Genomic DNA, 16,567 nt, shown 5'->3' on the forward strand with positions numbered 1-16,567 from the left:
GACTTAGCTATTTAGCTGTGTCCCCTGCACGTTCTTGCAAGTAAAGGCATAAGCTGCGATCCTGGTTGATTACACATTTCTCAAGTGCGTTTTCACAGTGTGCAGAGGAGGTTGGCACTCGGCGGAGTATAATTTCCTTTCCCTTCATGGATAGGAATGTGTTACATGTGGAATAAAATAATGAAATCTGACGCTGGTTTTTATGTTAAGATACAGTGAGCCAGTCTGTCTGTTTGCTGCCTTTGGTTTTGTTCATTCGGTGGATTTCAAAGTTAAATGTTTGCCTTTTGGCCCCAGAGTTCACTAACGTAATTCAAAATGCAAAGCTAAAAGCATTTTGAAATGAAAAATGTCAAAATCATTTAAAATGCACAAAACAAACAGTAACAGTCATCCTAAAAGGTTACACTGATCTGCTCTCCAAGAAGATGTTAGGGAGCGTGAGAACTCGTCGGAAGTTCCTGCTGAAAACCTGTTAAGTTGTCTCCATCTCTCTCTCTTTGTCTGTCTCTGTCTCTGTCTCTGTCTGCCTGTCTCTGTCTCTGTCTGCCTGTCTCTGTCTCTCTGTCTCTCACTGTCTCTCTGTCTATCTATCTCTCTCTCTCTCTCTTTCTCTCTCTCTCCGTCTCTCTAACTATCTCCCTTCCTCCCTCCCTCCCTGTACTGCTGTCATTTCTGACTTTCTAAAAGACAAGAATATCAAAGGCTTTCTTAGTTTGAGGATATATTTATTAGTCTTGGGAGCAATTAACTCGAGATACACGTTAGCAATGTTCTGAATGTATCAGAACAATCATATAGGTTGATAGCTCTAAGTGATTGATGAGCCGGTACTTCTAAATGGACTCCACATGGGGAAAACTGTTATTCTGAGTATTTCCCATGCGTCAGATAGTACAGGAAGCAGTTTATATGAACTGCCTTGTTAAATCTTCACAATGACCTTTTGGAATATACATTAGTATCTACATTTTTTTTTAGTATACACTTTAATCTTTATTTCTTTTCATATATATATATATATATATATATATATATATATATATATATATATTATTTTTTTACATTCCAGATTTTATTCCCTCCCTGTCTACCCTCCAACTTTTCTACATTCCATACCTCTGCCCCACCTCCCTGTCTTCACAAAGATGTTCCCACGAACAATCCCCAATTCCACCAGACCTCCAAACTCTCTGGGGCCTCCAGTTTCTTTAGGGCTAGGTGTATCTTTTTTTACTGAACCCATACCTGACAGTCCTCTGCTGTATATATATTGGGGGGCCTCATATCACCTGGTATAAGCTGCCTGGTTGATGGTCCAGTGTCTGAGAAATCTCAGGGTTCCAGGTTAAATGAGACTGCAGGTCCTCCTACAGGGTCGCCCTCCTCCTCAGCTTCTTCCAGCTTTTCTCTAATTCAGCCACAGGGGTCAGCAGCTTCTGTCCATTGGTTGGGTGCAAATATCTGCATCTGACACTTTCAGGTGCCTTTTGGATCTTTCAGAGGGCAGTCATGATAGGTTTCTTTTTGTGAGCTTCCATAGCTTCAGTAATAGTATCAGGCCTTGGGTCTTCTCCTTGAATGGATCCAACTTTGGGCTTCACTGGACCTTCTTTTCCTTAGGCTCCTCTCCATTTCCATCCCTGCAGTTCTTTCAGACAGGAACAATTATGGGTCATAGTTTTAACTGTGGAATTGCAAGCCTGGAGTGATGCCCTGTTTTGCTGCTGGAGGGAAAGAATTGCCAGAGGCAGAGATATCTGGGAGAGTCCAGAAGGAGCATGGTACTGAGCCATGTGAGGAGAGGTGAGAGGGGAGAGCGAGAAAGGAGCTGCCAACCAAGATGGGCAGCCTGGGTCAAGAAGCTGTTCAACAAGGTAAAGAGTAGACCAGATAACCAAAATGGCTGGATTATATAGCTAAGAACAGCCCAGCCCCTGAGCTGGAGAAGGTTTAAGCTGGAGTATGCCAGCTGTATTGTATCTGGATTGTAGAAGAGGTATCATATATGCAGGCCTTTCATATATCCTTATTTTACACAAAGGACCCTACACCCAAAGTGGGAGATAGTCAAAATCATGGCACTTACATAGTAGACCTGACAGGGACAGGAAGTTCCAACTCTCTCCTTAAAGCTTTCTTTTCCTTTCTTTGGAAAAAAACATGAAGCCAACTTCACAGTGCCAAATCAAGTCTTCATCATCAGAATAAAGACCTTTATTATTTTCTCTCTGAGGATTGCTTTCATAATAGGATTGTCGAACTATAAACACTAAAATTATCCATGACTCATTCTGTTACACTAAAGTTCAAATATTTCCCATACTTAGTCCATCAAAGATACATAACAGGAAGACCCCCTGTGGTTTACTTGATTTCTTCTACTTAATGGCAAGCACAATTCCAAATGATACCACAGAGCCAATGAATAGATTCAGCCCAGGAATTCAGATTTCAAAGAAAGAAACCCCAGTCAGTGTCAAATCTCTCAGCATACGCATTTGTTTCTGGCCTAATAATCACTTTATGTAGAATTCTACTGATTCTCAGTTACAGGCCAAACCTTTTAGCCAAGGGCTTTTCAGAGTCAGTGGACTACAATTCATAACAGAATATAACAGATGCTTCTCCCACATCCAAGTGATATTGCTTTTATACCAACCCGTATGCTTAAATATTCTTTATATATGCATCTCCGAATGCATGTACTGACTCAAATCTGATGAAACTTCCCTGAGACTCATTTTCAGAATGAACATACCTCAACAGGAAGGTTGATTTGTTCTGATTCAAGATGATAGTATAAGTATTCCACTCTCATGGTGAAAAAAAAGTTATAGAGTGATATGATTATGTAATGCTGTGTTGACATTCTTGATACCTTTTAAAAGAACATATTTTTATGATTAAAAGAAACATTAGAATTTATACTTTATTTTTAATCTTATTATTTTGAATGTTTAATTTGTACCAGAGGCTTATCCCCTACCCCATTCTAAATTCTGTATCTTTAACAACACAATGCTGTTGATAACAGGCATATCAGTATTTATGAGTACAAGCTCTGTTGTAGTGGGTATTCAGTTTCCAGCAACACCATTTTTTCCTGAGACTCATGCATTTTTCATTGTCTAGTCCGTCTGCATTTAAAGTGGATGAGATGTCCTTTTAAATGCACAAAGAAGATGAAAATGTGTATCATAACCTCCTTTCCATTTCTGCTACTAAAATTATAGGAACTCTGTATCTATGTTAGAATGCATCTGCTGCGCTGTGCTGTATACGACATGAATAACCAACAGCTCACTCTGCAAAATTTCACCCAGCACCATTTTTAGAATTTTTTTTTTTTGCAAGATAGCACCTTTCTGGGCTTGTTCAGAAATGCACTAGAAAATAGTTTATTAATCTCAGTTTCTAACTGGCAGATGGGTTACAGTAAAAACAGAGTGTCTTCCATTTCATTGCTTGTACTTTTTCCAGCTAAGAGAAGGCACCATCTTGTCAACCTTCTAACACTTTACCCTTTCCATACATAGATATTAGCTCCTTCAGAAATTCGGAGGGAGGCAAAATGGCAGGACAGGGGTCAGAGTTAGAATATGAGCATTTAGGCAATAGGAGGTTTTATATTTACTTATTTATTTTATTTGTATGCCTCTAATAAGTCTCTCAAGCATGCAGGCTCCAGTAGCTCTGATTTCTAGCCCCCTTTAGTTAAGAATGAGCTCATGAGCTGTTCTGGTAAGGAATTAATTGCAACCCCCTGCTATCTACATGATGTTTATGATCATGTCCTATAAAATCATAATTTGCATTCTCAATTCAATCAGACTGGCAGTGGCTGAAAGACATGACTGATAGTTGAAAGTACATACTCAACATGATGGGTCTGCAGCTTTGTTTAGCTAAATAAACAAGGTAGATTTGTGTTGGCCTCTTGTTGAAAGGTGTATATCAAAAAGTAGAAAAGTTCTTGTTAGTCAGACCAGCTGTGGGTTTTGTCTTTACTGTTTGAAAAATGTTTCCAAAACTTAGTCTGTTAGGTTATCTCTGTGCTCCATACACTCTCTGAAAACAGAACCATTTTACAACTAATGGTGGCACAACACTGTAATTCAAAATTTAGGACTTGAAATCATATCACCTAGCTTCAGTCTAATGTCTCTAGTTTGGCAAGTTTAGAAATGTAGCTCTGTGCAATCAAGGAAGTCTCCTGATGTCGACCTCTCAGTTCTACATGCATACATATAAACACATACGGGTGAATGTGTACACACAAGTAAACACACACAGGTGAATGTGTGTACATAAGCAAAAACTGCACACAAATATATACCCATTTTTTCTTTTTACCTCTCACTTCAGTTTGACGTATCTCATCACATAAAAAGGAAGCAAAATAGCTTTGTCAGTCAAACCCTTTCTCTTCAGTTCTCCCAGCCCTAGGTAACCTCTAACATATTCTCTATTTCTGTGGGCTTGCTCATAGTGTTTTCATACTAGATTGCTTTTTAGTTCAAATGTTTACGAGATCTGTTCACAAAATAGTTTACATCTGTGTATTATACCTTTTAATAATTTTTATTATATAGATAAACTAGATTTGTTATCTATTCATGTCAGTGGGTATTTCAGACAGTTTATATCTTTTACTAAAACTTATAAGGTCACAGCCTAATATATTTTGCTTGGTAGGTAAAAGACCAAAGGAAGTGGCATACCAACTTTCTTGCTTCACTCCTGTCAGATGACTTCAGTGGCTCAATGGGCTCATTGTGCATAAAACATTGTCAGAAAGGACATACCTACTGTAGTGTCTGATGCATCATGGCCTGGTTCGCAAATTGGTAGCAAATTTTATTTAGACTGTGGACCTATTGCTCACCAAATATCTGATGTTCTTTCTTTTTAAAACAATTTGAAACAAATTTATTTTCTATTTATTAATTTTGTAACAAGTTTCTTGAAAATCCAGTGTCAAAAGTTTCATTAAATGGTCTCCCAATGACAGACTATGTCTTCTTCATTTTATACATGTTACATGTAGCATATAGAAGGCTATTTTATAATACATTGGGGTCAGTTACATGATAGGTTAAAATTATATTGCCTTGTGTAAGTATTTGTAGTCTTGTGTATCTTGATTTGGTCCAGGATGCTCCAAGGTCTTAAACAGCATTGTTATAATTTAAGTAGGTCATAGTACTGTTTTAGTCATGTCCAAAAAGAAGGGAGACTCCATAGAACACTCTCTAGTGCATACTCAGCATCAGAGGCAACCATTTAATATACTAGCTGTAATTTTACCAATATCTCTTCAGTGTATATATTAGGCAAATGATCAAAAATTATCAATCATAGGATTATTATTATTCTCCTGTAAATTATTTGCTACTATGATTAACATTGTGCTACATGGTGATTAGATTAAATATCATCAAAGAAATCTTCAAAATTGACATGTTTTTCTTTTTCTCACCATTTTTCTTCAGTGTAGTCATCATTAATGATCCCACTGAAGAAACTCTATATCCTAGGTTCCCAAGATGAGAATTGACAGACAGAGCTATACAAAATTAAAAGGCTTCTATACAACAAAGGGAACCATTAACAGAGTGAAGGGACAGGCTACAGAATGAGAAACAATCCATGACAGCAATTTTTCCGACAGGGGACTGTTATCTAAAGTATCTAAAGAACCGTTAAAAAAAATCCTCCAATCAATAAACGAGGCAAGCAACCAAACAGAATATTCTCTAAGAATGAAATACAAAGGCTAGGAATATAGTGTATTTGGCAGAATCCTTGTTGTGCTTGCAATATACCGTGAGCTTGATTCTCAGCTCTGCAGAAAGCAAACAAAACAAAACCCCTGCATATGTTTGTATATAAATAATGGAGGATCAGAAATTCAAAGTCATGCTTGACCACATAATGAGTTTGAGGCCATCCTGTGCTGCATTAAACTCTACCTCAAAGAAGAAGAAACAGGAGCAAGAGGAGGAGGAAGAGAGAAGAAAGAATAGGAAGTAGAGCAGAAGGAGGAAGAACAGAAAGAGGACGAGGAGGATTCCGTTAGCACAGTTAGCAAATAAATGTTTCTTAAAGTATTCAACACATTAGCTACCCAGGAAATACAAAGTGATACAAGTTTGAGATTCCATTTTACTTCTGTCGAAAAAGATGACCTCAAGAAAACCATCAAATGCTGTTGAGGATGTGGGAAAAGGGAAATCCCCTTTCCCCACTGATAGAAATGTAAATAGGTGAAACCATTATGGAAATGAGTATAGGGATTTCTCAAAAATCACACACACACAAAAATATAGAATTACTATATGACTCGCCTATAACATTCATGTATATACACCGGAAGGATTCTAAGTTCTACCACAGAGATACTTGCACATCCGTATTCATTGTTGCTCTAAGCACAATAGCTAAGAAATAGAACAAAACTAGATGTCTACTGTCTCTTGTGAGACTATGCCAGGGCCTAGCAAACACAGAAGTGGATGCTCACAGTCAGCTATTGAATGGACCACAGGGCCCCCAATGGAGGAACTAGAGAAAGCACCCAAGGAACTAAAGGGAACTGCAACCCAATAGGTGGAACAACAATATGAACTAAGCAGTACCCCGGAGCTCTTGTCTCTAGCTGCATATGTATCAAAAAATGGCCTAGTCGGCCATCACTGCAAAGAGAGGCCCATTGGACTTGCAAACTTTATATGCCCCTGTACAGGAGAACGCCAGGGCCAAAAAGGGGGAGTGGGTGGGTAGGGGAGTGGGGGGGGTGGGCATGGGAGACTTTTGGTATAGCATTGGAAATGTAAATGAGCTAAATACCTAATAAAAAGTGGAAAGAAAGCCAAAAAAAAAAAAACAAAAACAAAAAAAAAACAAAAACAAAAACAAAAACAAAACAAAACAAAACAAAAACAGTAAAGTGAATATGAAAATGTAGTATTTATATGAAAATAAAATCAGTACATTTACAGCAAGATGGATGCTGCTTGGAAAGTATTGTTTCAACCCAACTATCCCAAATATGGAATGACAATAGCATGTTTCTCTTCCATGCAGATCCTAGATACTAATGCATGTATATGTATGTGTATGTTTATGTGTATGTGTATATGTACATACATGTACATGTATGGGTATAAAAGTTTGTGAGGACTACATATCTCAAAACTAGAAAAAAGAATGCCAAGGGGGGGGGGGGTTATGAAATGGTTGGGAGGCTAGGACTGGAGAGATGGCTCAGTGGTTAAGAGTGTCTGCTCTTCCAGACGACCTGCATTCAGTCCACAGCACCCACATAACAGGCAGCTCATCAGTGTCTGTAACTCCAATTTCAGTGGATCCAACACCTTTGCAGAGACATACCTGTAGAGAAAACCTGAATAAACATGAAATAACACTAAGCTAATTATTGGAAAAGCAGAGAAAGGATCGGGGATGGGAAAGAAATGGTGGTGAAACTCACATGGCATGGAAACAATGTGTTAGAGGAAAATCAGAGAGGCAGAGGTAGGAAAATAGAGGAGTAGAGAGGGGGAAGAGGGCCAAGAAAAACAGATGTGCATCTCAATGTCATAACAAACCCTATTACCTTATATCCTAGTCTTTAAAAAAAAATTACTTTCACAAATCTTTGAGGTTATTTGAATTCTTTACAGTGTTTTATTTTTCTTCAATTTGCAAGGGGGTGTTTATTAATTATAATTTCTTTTGTAACATTGAGGATTGAACACAGGACTTTGCCCATGCTAAGTATGTGCTCTGCCATCCCCCATATCCTCAAGCCTGTTGATCTTTTTAAAAAGCAGTGATATTCTTGTTTTCCCTTTGAGACAGGGTTTCCCTGAGGAGCCCTGGCTATCCTGGAACCTTCTCTGTAGACCAGAGCTGGCCTCAAACTCACAGAGATCCTCTGCTTCTAGCCCTGATACTCTTATATATTCAGAACTGCTTACACTGCGTCATATGATTGTCTTTATGCCTTCCATTTTATAGTCCTCTAAACGGTATTACTCTGCTGTAGGTATACTCAGGAAACTTACTAAGTCAAAATTGAACACAGAACAGACTAAACAAACAAGCAAGCAGCAATGACAAGGCAATGTGTAAAAGTAAGAGTAATACATGAGATGTGTCCTAAGGGAAAGAGAGTAGGAAGGCCTCTCAAAGTTAGTGACAAAAGAGCCAAGTTTTGAAAAAAAATGAATAGATGTCAGTCTGGAAAAGGTATGATGGAAGTTCTGCAGAAGCATATGCGCAAAGAGGCCCACAGTTCCCTGTTGAACTATAAGTTGCTTTCTGTTCTGCCATCTTGAAGGAATGCCCGTGGCTGAAGAGACTCAGAAGCCTTTGGAGAGGGAACATTCACGGCTTTCTTCCTGCTGTCTGTTGTCCTTTTCTTAGAAAACTGTATGCCCCAAGGCAACAGGATTTCATTTTTCTCATAACTCTCCAAGTTGGGCAACAGTCTCTAGGGATCACTCACCTCTTCTCCTGAGTGTAGACTGACTTAGTATGAGGGAGGCAGGAGGATGCCAAACCCTCACTCAGATATTTGGCACTAAGGCTGCCTGGGTTTCTCTCTTTATTTCCCAGGAATTTCTCATATTCAATAGTACATCTCAGGTACCTTACTGAGAAGCTGTTTCTTAGCAGGAAAACATAAATGCAGCAAAACTTCTCATGGCTTCACCTTCTCTGTACTCTAGTGACCAAAGCAAGGCCAGACCAATCTAGCTTCTAAAAAAGGGAAAATAGATCCATGTTCCATCCAGAAAAAAAATGGAATTGTGTCTTCCATGGGGGAAGAAATCCATGGGGGAAGAAATATATAATAACACATATCCTCTGCTTATAGTCTTTGTGTTTATACTACAGCTCTCACTTTTTATACTGCTGTTTCTACAAATAAACCACAAAGGTCAGAAGAAACTTTCAGAGAAAAGTCTACCTCCTATTTCCAGAGGCTTTCCTGTGTCAGAGCAGGAGTGTGTGTGTGTGTGTGTGTGTGTGTGTGTGTGTGTGTGTGTGTGTGTGACTACAAAGCTTGTGTGGGCATTTCATTTCCATGGAAACTGAACATTTTGACTCTTGCTTCCAGTCCCCACTTCAGCGTCTACAAGAGCACTGCCTATGAAAACAGCAATGAAAATATTTGCATAATTATTATACTGCCATAGTCCTGAATCTATTTCAGGAATAATAGCTTTAATATATAGGCAATTGTAACTTAAGAAACAGAGAATAAAGACCTGAAATAAAGCTTCTTAGAATGGAGTTCCAGAGTCTAGAAGGGCACAAGAGGTGGTCCTTGTGGATTTCTAGATGTATAGACCTTTCAGTCAAGAGTTTCTGGATCCAATAGCTTGATCTGTAAAGTTTCTCCCATTATCAATTAATTATACACACAGTTGATGCTGGAATATATTTCTGCTTGCAGGGTTGGGCAGGCTCTCAACATCACTAATCCACATACTGTGCTCCAAGAAGATAGTCCCTTTCCTCAACAGCTTCTGGAGTACAGTGACTGGAAGCCAGGGACTCACACTGAGACTCAATCTCACAACCTAGTTTTGTTTTATCCACACTGTGTGTTCTATGAGCAAATTAAATACCCATGTCAAGCATTAGTTTCCATCTCTATAAAGTTTCAGGAATAACTGTATGGATTTCTAGCATTGCTTCGGTGGATTACAATAAATAGTATCCACTGCCTTTAGCTCAGTGTCTGCAGTGAATTACTAATGGATTTCACTATCATTGTTTTCATGTGTTTCTTGCTGACATTGCTGTGTTTTGCTTCATTTCTCAGGGAGATGTTAATCTCTGTGGCTTTGGGTCAAGTGTTATCCCTTCTCGTTTGTGGAATTGGCTTGACGAGCAAGTACCTGGCAGAGGATTTTCATGCGAACACACCAGTCTTCCAGAGCTTTCTGAACTACATCCTCCTCTTCTTGGTATACACCACCACCCTAGCTGTCCGACAAGGTAAGCTGCCCCTAATCCCAGGAATATGACTTCTATGAACACAGAGAAGGATATGAGCCATGAGTAGATATCATTTTATCATTTGTTGCATCAGTAAGATGATTCAAATCCCCAGATCGCACTTTGCTATTTGCAGTAATATCACAAAGAAAATGCATGAATATATCACAAAGAAATAATATGTGAATTCAGCAAGACGCAGGAGCTATATACACTGCAGAAAAGTACAATTGCTCATAATTTTGAATTCCTGGTAAGGGTTTTATTCTTTTCAATGAATCTAAATAGAGTACTGTCTGAAACCTGGAACAGGCCTAATGCAACTTTCCTAAACATGGTAGCCCTGAGCTGTCTAAGGGGACTTCAGACAAATGTATGTTCCTTAGGAAAGTGACACAGGTATGACTATGGGCAATTTGAGCGACACCACAAGAGGAATAAAAGAAAAGCAACTCTCATAAATGGCTACATGTGGTCCTATTTTACATGTTAAAGAAATAAAGCAATGGAAACCAGTTCCCCAAGAGTCAATAAAAGAAAAATGCCTTTCAAAGGAATAAATCCCATAAAGATTATGTGGGGGTTGGGGGTTAAGTCATTTTAGAGACTCTTTTAGCGCCTTTGTCCTACACTACCAAATTTTTGTCTGTGGCCCCAGAAAAAGCTCCAGATTTCCCTCTAAATTGTATCTGTTGATCAGGATCCATTGAAAAAATAACCATCAAAAGCTTTGAAAACAATCATATATATTGCTAAATGGCAGTTCTAATAATTACACATTTTTGAAACTTTCATAAGAACTATCAGTATGTTATCCTTACATGCCCTTATTTGGATTTCTGTTTAAAATAATACTGCTATGGTATAATGACTTAGCCAATAGTAGGCTTTGTCTTAGAGACTAGAACAATGGTGGCGGGTGTCAGGGATGGCTTAGTTGCTAAAGGTCTTGCCTTGCAAGTGTGAAAACATGAATTCAGACCCCCAGAACCTATTTAAAATTTGAGCAAAGCAGCATGCATCTGAATCCCACCACTGGGGAAACAGAGACAGGCAGATCCCTGGAGCTCACTGCCAGCTGACTGAGCAGAACTGACAAGCTCTGGGTTCAGCAAAGCACTCTGTCTCATAAAGTAAGTTGGAGAGTAATTGAGCATGTTACCTGATGTCAGTCTCTCATATTTACATGCATACACACACACATGTACACATGTATGCTTACCTATATATACACATGAACACTTCCACACAAGCACATGAATAAATAACTCCCTACACACACACACACACACACACACACACACACACACACACACACACACACCATGCACATCATTACCACACTCATACATGATTGATTTTTTCCATTTGTTGAAAATATATTAGAAACTAATTTAATTTGCTTTCCCCAAGTTGATGTTACTTCTTTTTAAAGCCTTTAATATTAACAGCTGTAAGTAATGTTAATAATAAATTGCCAGTCTACAAAAGTAACAGACACTAAGTCTTAGCTATGTTTCCTCAGTGTGAGTCAGAAGCAGAGAATTTGAATGATATAAGTGTCTTGAATGGTGGTGCTTCAGGGCAGGAAAAGACTCCAGGAAGTGAAGCAATGAGAGAGGCATACAATTAGTAACTCATTTCAGAGGAACTGTGGGAATGTATCAAAAAAGGAGAGACAAGGGATGAATGTAAAATTTACTTGATGTGAGCTTGAATCAACATCAAGAGATTAGTATTATTTAACCTAGTATAAGTAGTATAATTAAGGGTAATGGGATTAAACAAATTTTCAATAGCTCAATACTGAAAAGGATGTTTGTATGAAGATGTTGAAGTCTTCATCGGTGATTTTTAAGCACCACTGTAGTTTGAAATGGCAAATTGTTGTTCTCCTTTGGATTCTGGCCTCTGTTATTTTCTAAGAGTCCAGAGATTAAGTACAAGTCTACATCTAGGGAAAATAAAAATAATTAAAATTGGAAATCATGATTATAATAGTTATAGGTAGAAGCTAGAAAAGTTAAGTTATGAAAAATGTTAATAATATTAATAATGCCATTTATAATGTACATTCATAATTGCCAGCTGCAGAATATGGGACTTATCTCTTCTTGGTTCTTCAAAGCAAGGATATAGTATCATCCAAAATTTTATAAGTGAGAAAACCAATACAGCTACTAGGAAGAGATGGAGGCTGTGACCAGCTAGGGCTGGAAGAGCAGGATTACCTTTGGCTTCTTCTTGTGAAATTTGGAAGAGGTGGGAGGGATGAGAGACCCTTTACAGTAACCATTTCATAAATTTCCTCATGTTGTGGTGACCTCCAACCAGACAATTATTTTCCTTGCTACTTCATAACTGTAATTTTGCTACTATTATGAATTGTAATGTAAATATGTGCTAAGCTATGCCAGGTATCTGACATGCAACCACTGTGAAAAGGACATTTGACCTCCAAGGAGGTCATGGTCCACAGGATTAAGAACCAGTGCTTTAGAACAAAAGGAGACATTCATGTTTCTTAAATTTGAAAACCATACACAGGAAAGTAGCATGGGGTGTATGGTGTAGTGAGACCCAGCAATGAAATCAGAAGAGAGTCATATAGACAATGTGAGAGGCGTGTCAGTGTGGGTAAGGCAAGGGGACAAAGAGGCTGAAGCCTGGGAAGGAATATTGAGGCCCTTTTGAAGGAAAGACTGAGGAAATACTGTCTTCCCAGTGAGTGGATGAACCAGTTCCCACAATGCATGTGTTCTTTTTGTAGATTCCCTCTTTGCTTCCTTCCTTCCTTCCTTCCTTCCTTCCTTCTATCCTTCCTTCTATCCTTCCTTCTATCCTTCCTTCTATCCTTCCTTCTATCCTTCCTTCCTTCCTTCCTTCCTTCCTTCCTTCCTTCCTTCCTTCCTTCCTTCCTTCCCTTCTTCTTCTTCTTCTTCTTCTTCTTCTTCTTCTTCTTCTTCTTCTTCTTCTTCTTCTTCTTCTTCTTCTTCTTCTTCTTCTCTCTCTCTCTCTCTCTCTCTCTCTCTCTCTCTCTCTCTCTCTCCTCCTTCTATTTATTTTTTTATTCTTTTACTGCCGCCCGGGATGACCACTGAACTTCTCATGAATCTGTTTTTGGTGCTTACTCACATAGACTGGTATTTAGCTAACATCTAGAAATCAACACAGTAATTAATTTTGTACGTTCTATGTCACTGCAGTGTGTTGGAAGCATCATAACTTTTCTGTTCAGGCACCTCAAGACTTGGGACAAAAGGAAGTCTATATACAAGGGAGGACCTCGTACAGCCGGTCCTCCTTTCTCAGTGTTCCTCATAGCCTGCAGGCTAGATCAAGTGCTGACCTTAACATATCCCCTAGCAAATATCAAATATCAAATATCACCTACACAGCTGGGCCTCCATATTAGTGATATGTGTATGCCTTGAACCACTTGACACTAAGCAGTTTCCTGGGCGTATTAAAAAACAAAAACAAAAAACAGATCACTGTCATTGTACTCGTACAGCTTCTAAAACTGTGGTTGTCAAACTGGAAATCTTCTGAGAATATTTAAGCATTATGTCATTATGAGTAGCCTTGCCAAAATTCTGACTTCAAAGTTAGAGAAAATCCTCCCTATCAAATACACATTAGATTAATGACCAAGAGATATGAAGGTAGCAGGTTCCAGTGTAGATTCTAGTAAACAACACTGTGAAATTGCCCTTGGATATTAATTAATTCCTGGGGAAACATGGGCGTCACCCTTTAAAACAGTGTTTCTTGATGAGCAAGTTTTAGGTATGGTCTGAAAGGTTGAAGCTCTGTTCTCTTCCACCTGTGTTTAAAATTGAAGATTCTACTGTTGCTAACAGAGCCCTTCAGGGCTAGAACTCCATAGAAAGAAGTTTAGTTCTGTAATGTCCACCAATGTATCCAGTCTGGGAATTAAAGGAAAACTGAAAGTGCTGTTACGTCAACCCCACTGAGAAATAGTTAGAAAATGAAAATGCATCCATAAAGAGATACCAGACATTCAAGAAATTCATGTTCTATGTTCAAAATAAGCGATTAAGAATATAGCTAAGAAAGCATACAATGCTCAAGCGAGGCTTCACACCTGATTATCTAAAGGAGAATTACTTGAAGATTCTCTTTCATCTCTACATAGTTCCTCCTTTCTTAAAACTTCAGGTAGCTCTAACTGAAATTCAAAAAGCAAGAGACACAGAAATGCAAGCACCATGCAACAAGGGAAGGCAGTCGTCAGCTCAACTGAAGACTCTGCTATAGGTTTTGTGAAGCAAAAAATATGAAGCAAGAAATATGACTGGATTTTAAAATCCAAAGAGAAATAGGATACATTTCTTACCAAGAGAATATTCATCATCAGTTTTTGTCCACAATAATTTCTTACTTGTTCTGTTTCCCAAATCTGCTTTTAGTACTCTCTGCTTAATGGACAAAGTCAATTTGCTTACTACCATTTTTTTACATGTGTGTCTAATTAAAGCAAATAAAGATGGTAAGATAAAGACAGGATGCTCAGGGAGAAGCAAAAGCAGTCAGAGCCTGTGTTCTTCCTCCAGCCACAGTATGGAAAAGGACATGGAAATATAACAGAACCCAAAGGGTGCACCACTATATAGAAGCCTGGGGTACCACTTCAGTATTCCTTAGAGCAGGCCTTGCAAGGGTTGCTTTCACACTGAAGAGTATTTCTTTAAGCTCTTCTAATTTTGCATAATAATAATAACAATAATAACAACAATCTTCTGGCTAAAGCAATTTAATAAACATATCATATCTTGCTTTCCAGAATATTCTTGAAGATAGACTTTTGCATATTTTCTATTATCTCTTGGGTTGTGCAAGCATGAACATGAAAGGAGTCTCTAAAAGTACTAATAAAACATCCATAAGTAAGTCTTTAAATATTCATGTAGTTAGAAAAAATTCAATGAAGCAGGGTCCTTGACCAGAAGTCTTGGCAACTTGAGTGTCTGCATCTCGTGGCACGTCAGACTCCGGCATTGAGAAGGATCTCTCGCACCAGCAGGTTCTGGTTCTTCTCTATATTTGGGAATCTCTGCCCTTGTATACATTAGGATGTTTTTAGTGTTTACCACAGGTGGTCCCAATCCCAAGCCAAAGCAACAAAATGAATTTAAGCAAAAAATTCAGGATTTTCTCAGACCAGAAGACCAAGGAGAATTCAAGGCATACTCAGTTCCCAACTCTCCAAATAATCCTTACTACAGCACTAAAGAGGGGGCACTGTCGTGGGTTGGCAGGATAAGAGAACACTTAGAGAAGGTAAATGTGGAATCATACATCTTCTGGGAGCCATGGGGAAACTAACATCATCAATTCCCAAAGACTAGTGAGGTAATTTCTATTGGACTCTCTTCAGTTCTCCCTTGTGGTAAATTACCTGGCAAACTTCCATGCCTATTCCTTGTTGGGTCATATTTATTTTTTATTTTAGTGTGACTGGAGAGGTATAGTCACTATGGTAAAGAAAGATTGTACTTGAAGGGTTTCTGAGATGAATCCTTGTAGATGGTCCTTGAGAAATACTTGACATTGTCATGGAGAGGAACAAAGCAGGCTTAAGTCTGAGGAAGCAGATAACATCCTGTTAGAAAACTGGCAAAGGAAAATTGCATACAAAAAGTTAGAACCCACTTGTAGCAAAGCTGCCTGTTAACACATACAGTTCTCCATAGAACACTGGCAGAAGTGCACACTGGCCACACTACTTTTGAATACATCTTATAAAGTTAAACATGCACTTCCTATATGATCCAACAGTTATTCCCTTTTCAAGAGAAGTGAGAAAGCATAATGTTGATACACAGAAATGTGTGCAAATATCGTTTTGTTTTAAATGCTATAAAAACCTTTACAAACAACAATAACAAAACATGAGTGCTCCCTAGTTTATAGAAGAGAAGTAAAAGCTACTTTGGAGGTATAAGCCAGTGATCCCAGTATTCACGAGGCTCAGTCAAGAAAATTGCCACAGATTCAAGGCCATCTTAGGCAAAATGATTGCTATCTTGCTAGTCGGAGCTATTTAGCAAGATGCTGCCTGAAAGAAAAGCAAGGAGCAGTTGGTGGTGGCTTGGGGGACCAGTGAGTTGGTTTGCAGGGTAAAAGCATTTTCTACAGAAGCCTGATGACTTGAAGTCTGTCCCTGGAGCTCAGTTTGTAGAAGTAAAGAACTGTCTCCTTCAGGTTGTATTCCGCCCTCCACATACACAGCATAGCACATATTGTCCTACACTCACATACATCCAAAATACACATACATACATACATACATACATACATACATACATACATACATAACTTTAATGAGTTTATATAATCCATTACAACTCCCTAAAAAAGAGGAATAAGATCCCCATTCATTCAGCAATATTAACTATTTTAAAAAGCTTTATGCTAAATGCAAAACTGGATGCAAAGTTTATACTCTGAATAATTGCATACTGTATTGTTATATGAGGTTTTGGAGAAAACAAAATAATAATGACAGGAAGTAGATCCACAGTTG

General features: G+C 38.4%; 1 protein-coding gene across 1 annotated transcript in view; it reads left to right on the top strand.

The window, feature by feature from the left end:
• Slc35f1 (solute carrier family 35, member F1) overlaps nt 1–16,567 on the top strand; it is a 421,122-nt gene that overhangs the window by 232,750 nt on the left and 171,805 nt on the right. The window contains exon 2 of the mRNA NM_178675.4: nt 9,842–10,017. Coding sequence (NP_848790.2) covers nt 9,842–10,017 — 176 coding nt within the window. The remainder of the gene's footprint in view (nt 1–9,841; nt 10,018–16,567) is intronic.

Source organism: Mus musculus, chromosome 10 (assembly GCF_000001635.26).
Source record: "Mus musculus strain C57BL/6J chromosome 10, GRCm38.p6 C57BL/6J".
NCBI lineage: Eukaryota > Metazoa > Chordata > Mammalia > Rodentia > Muridae > Mus > Mus musculus.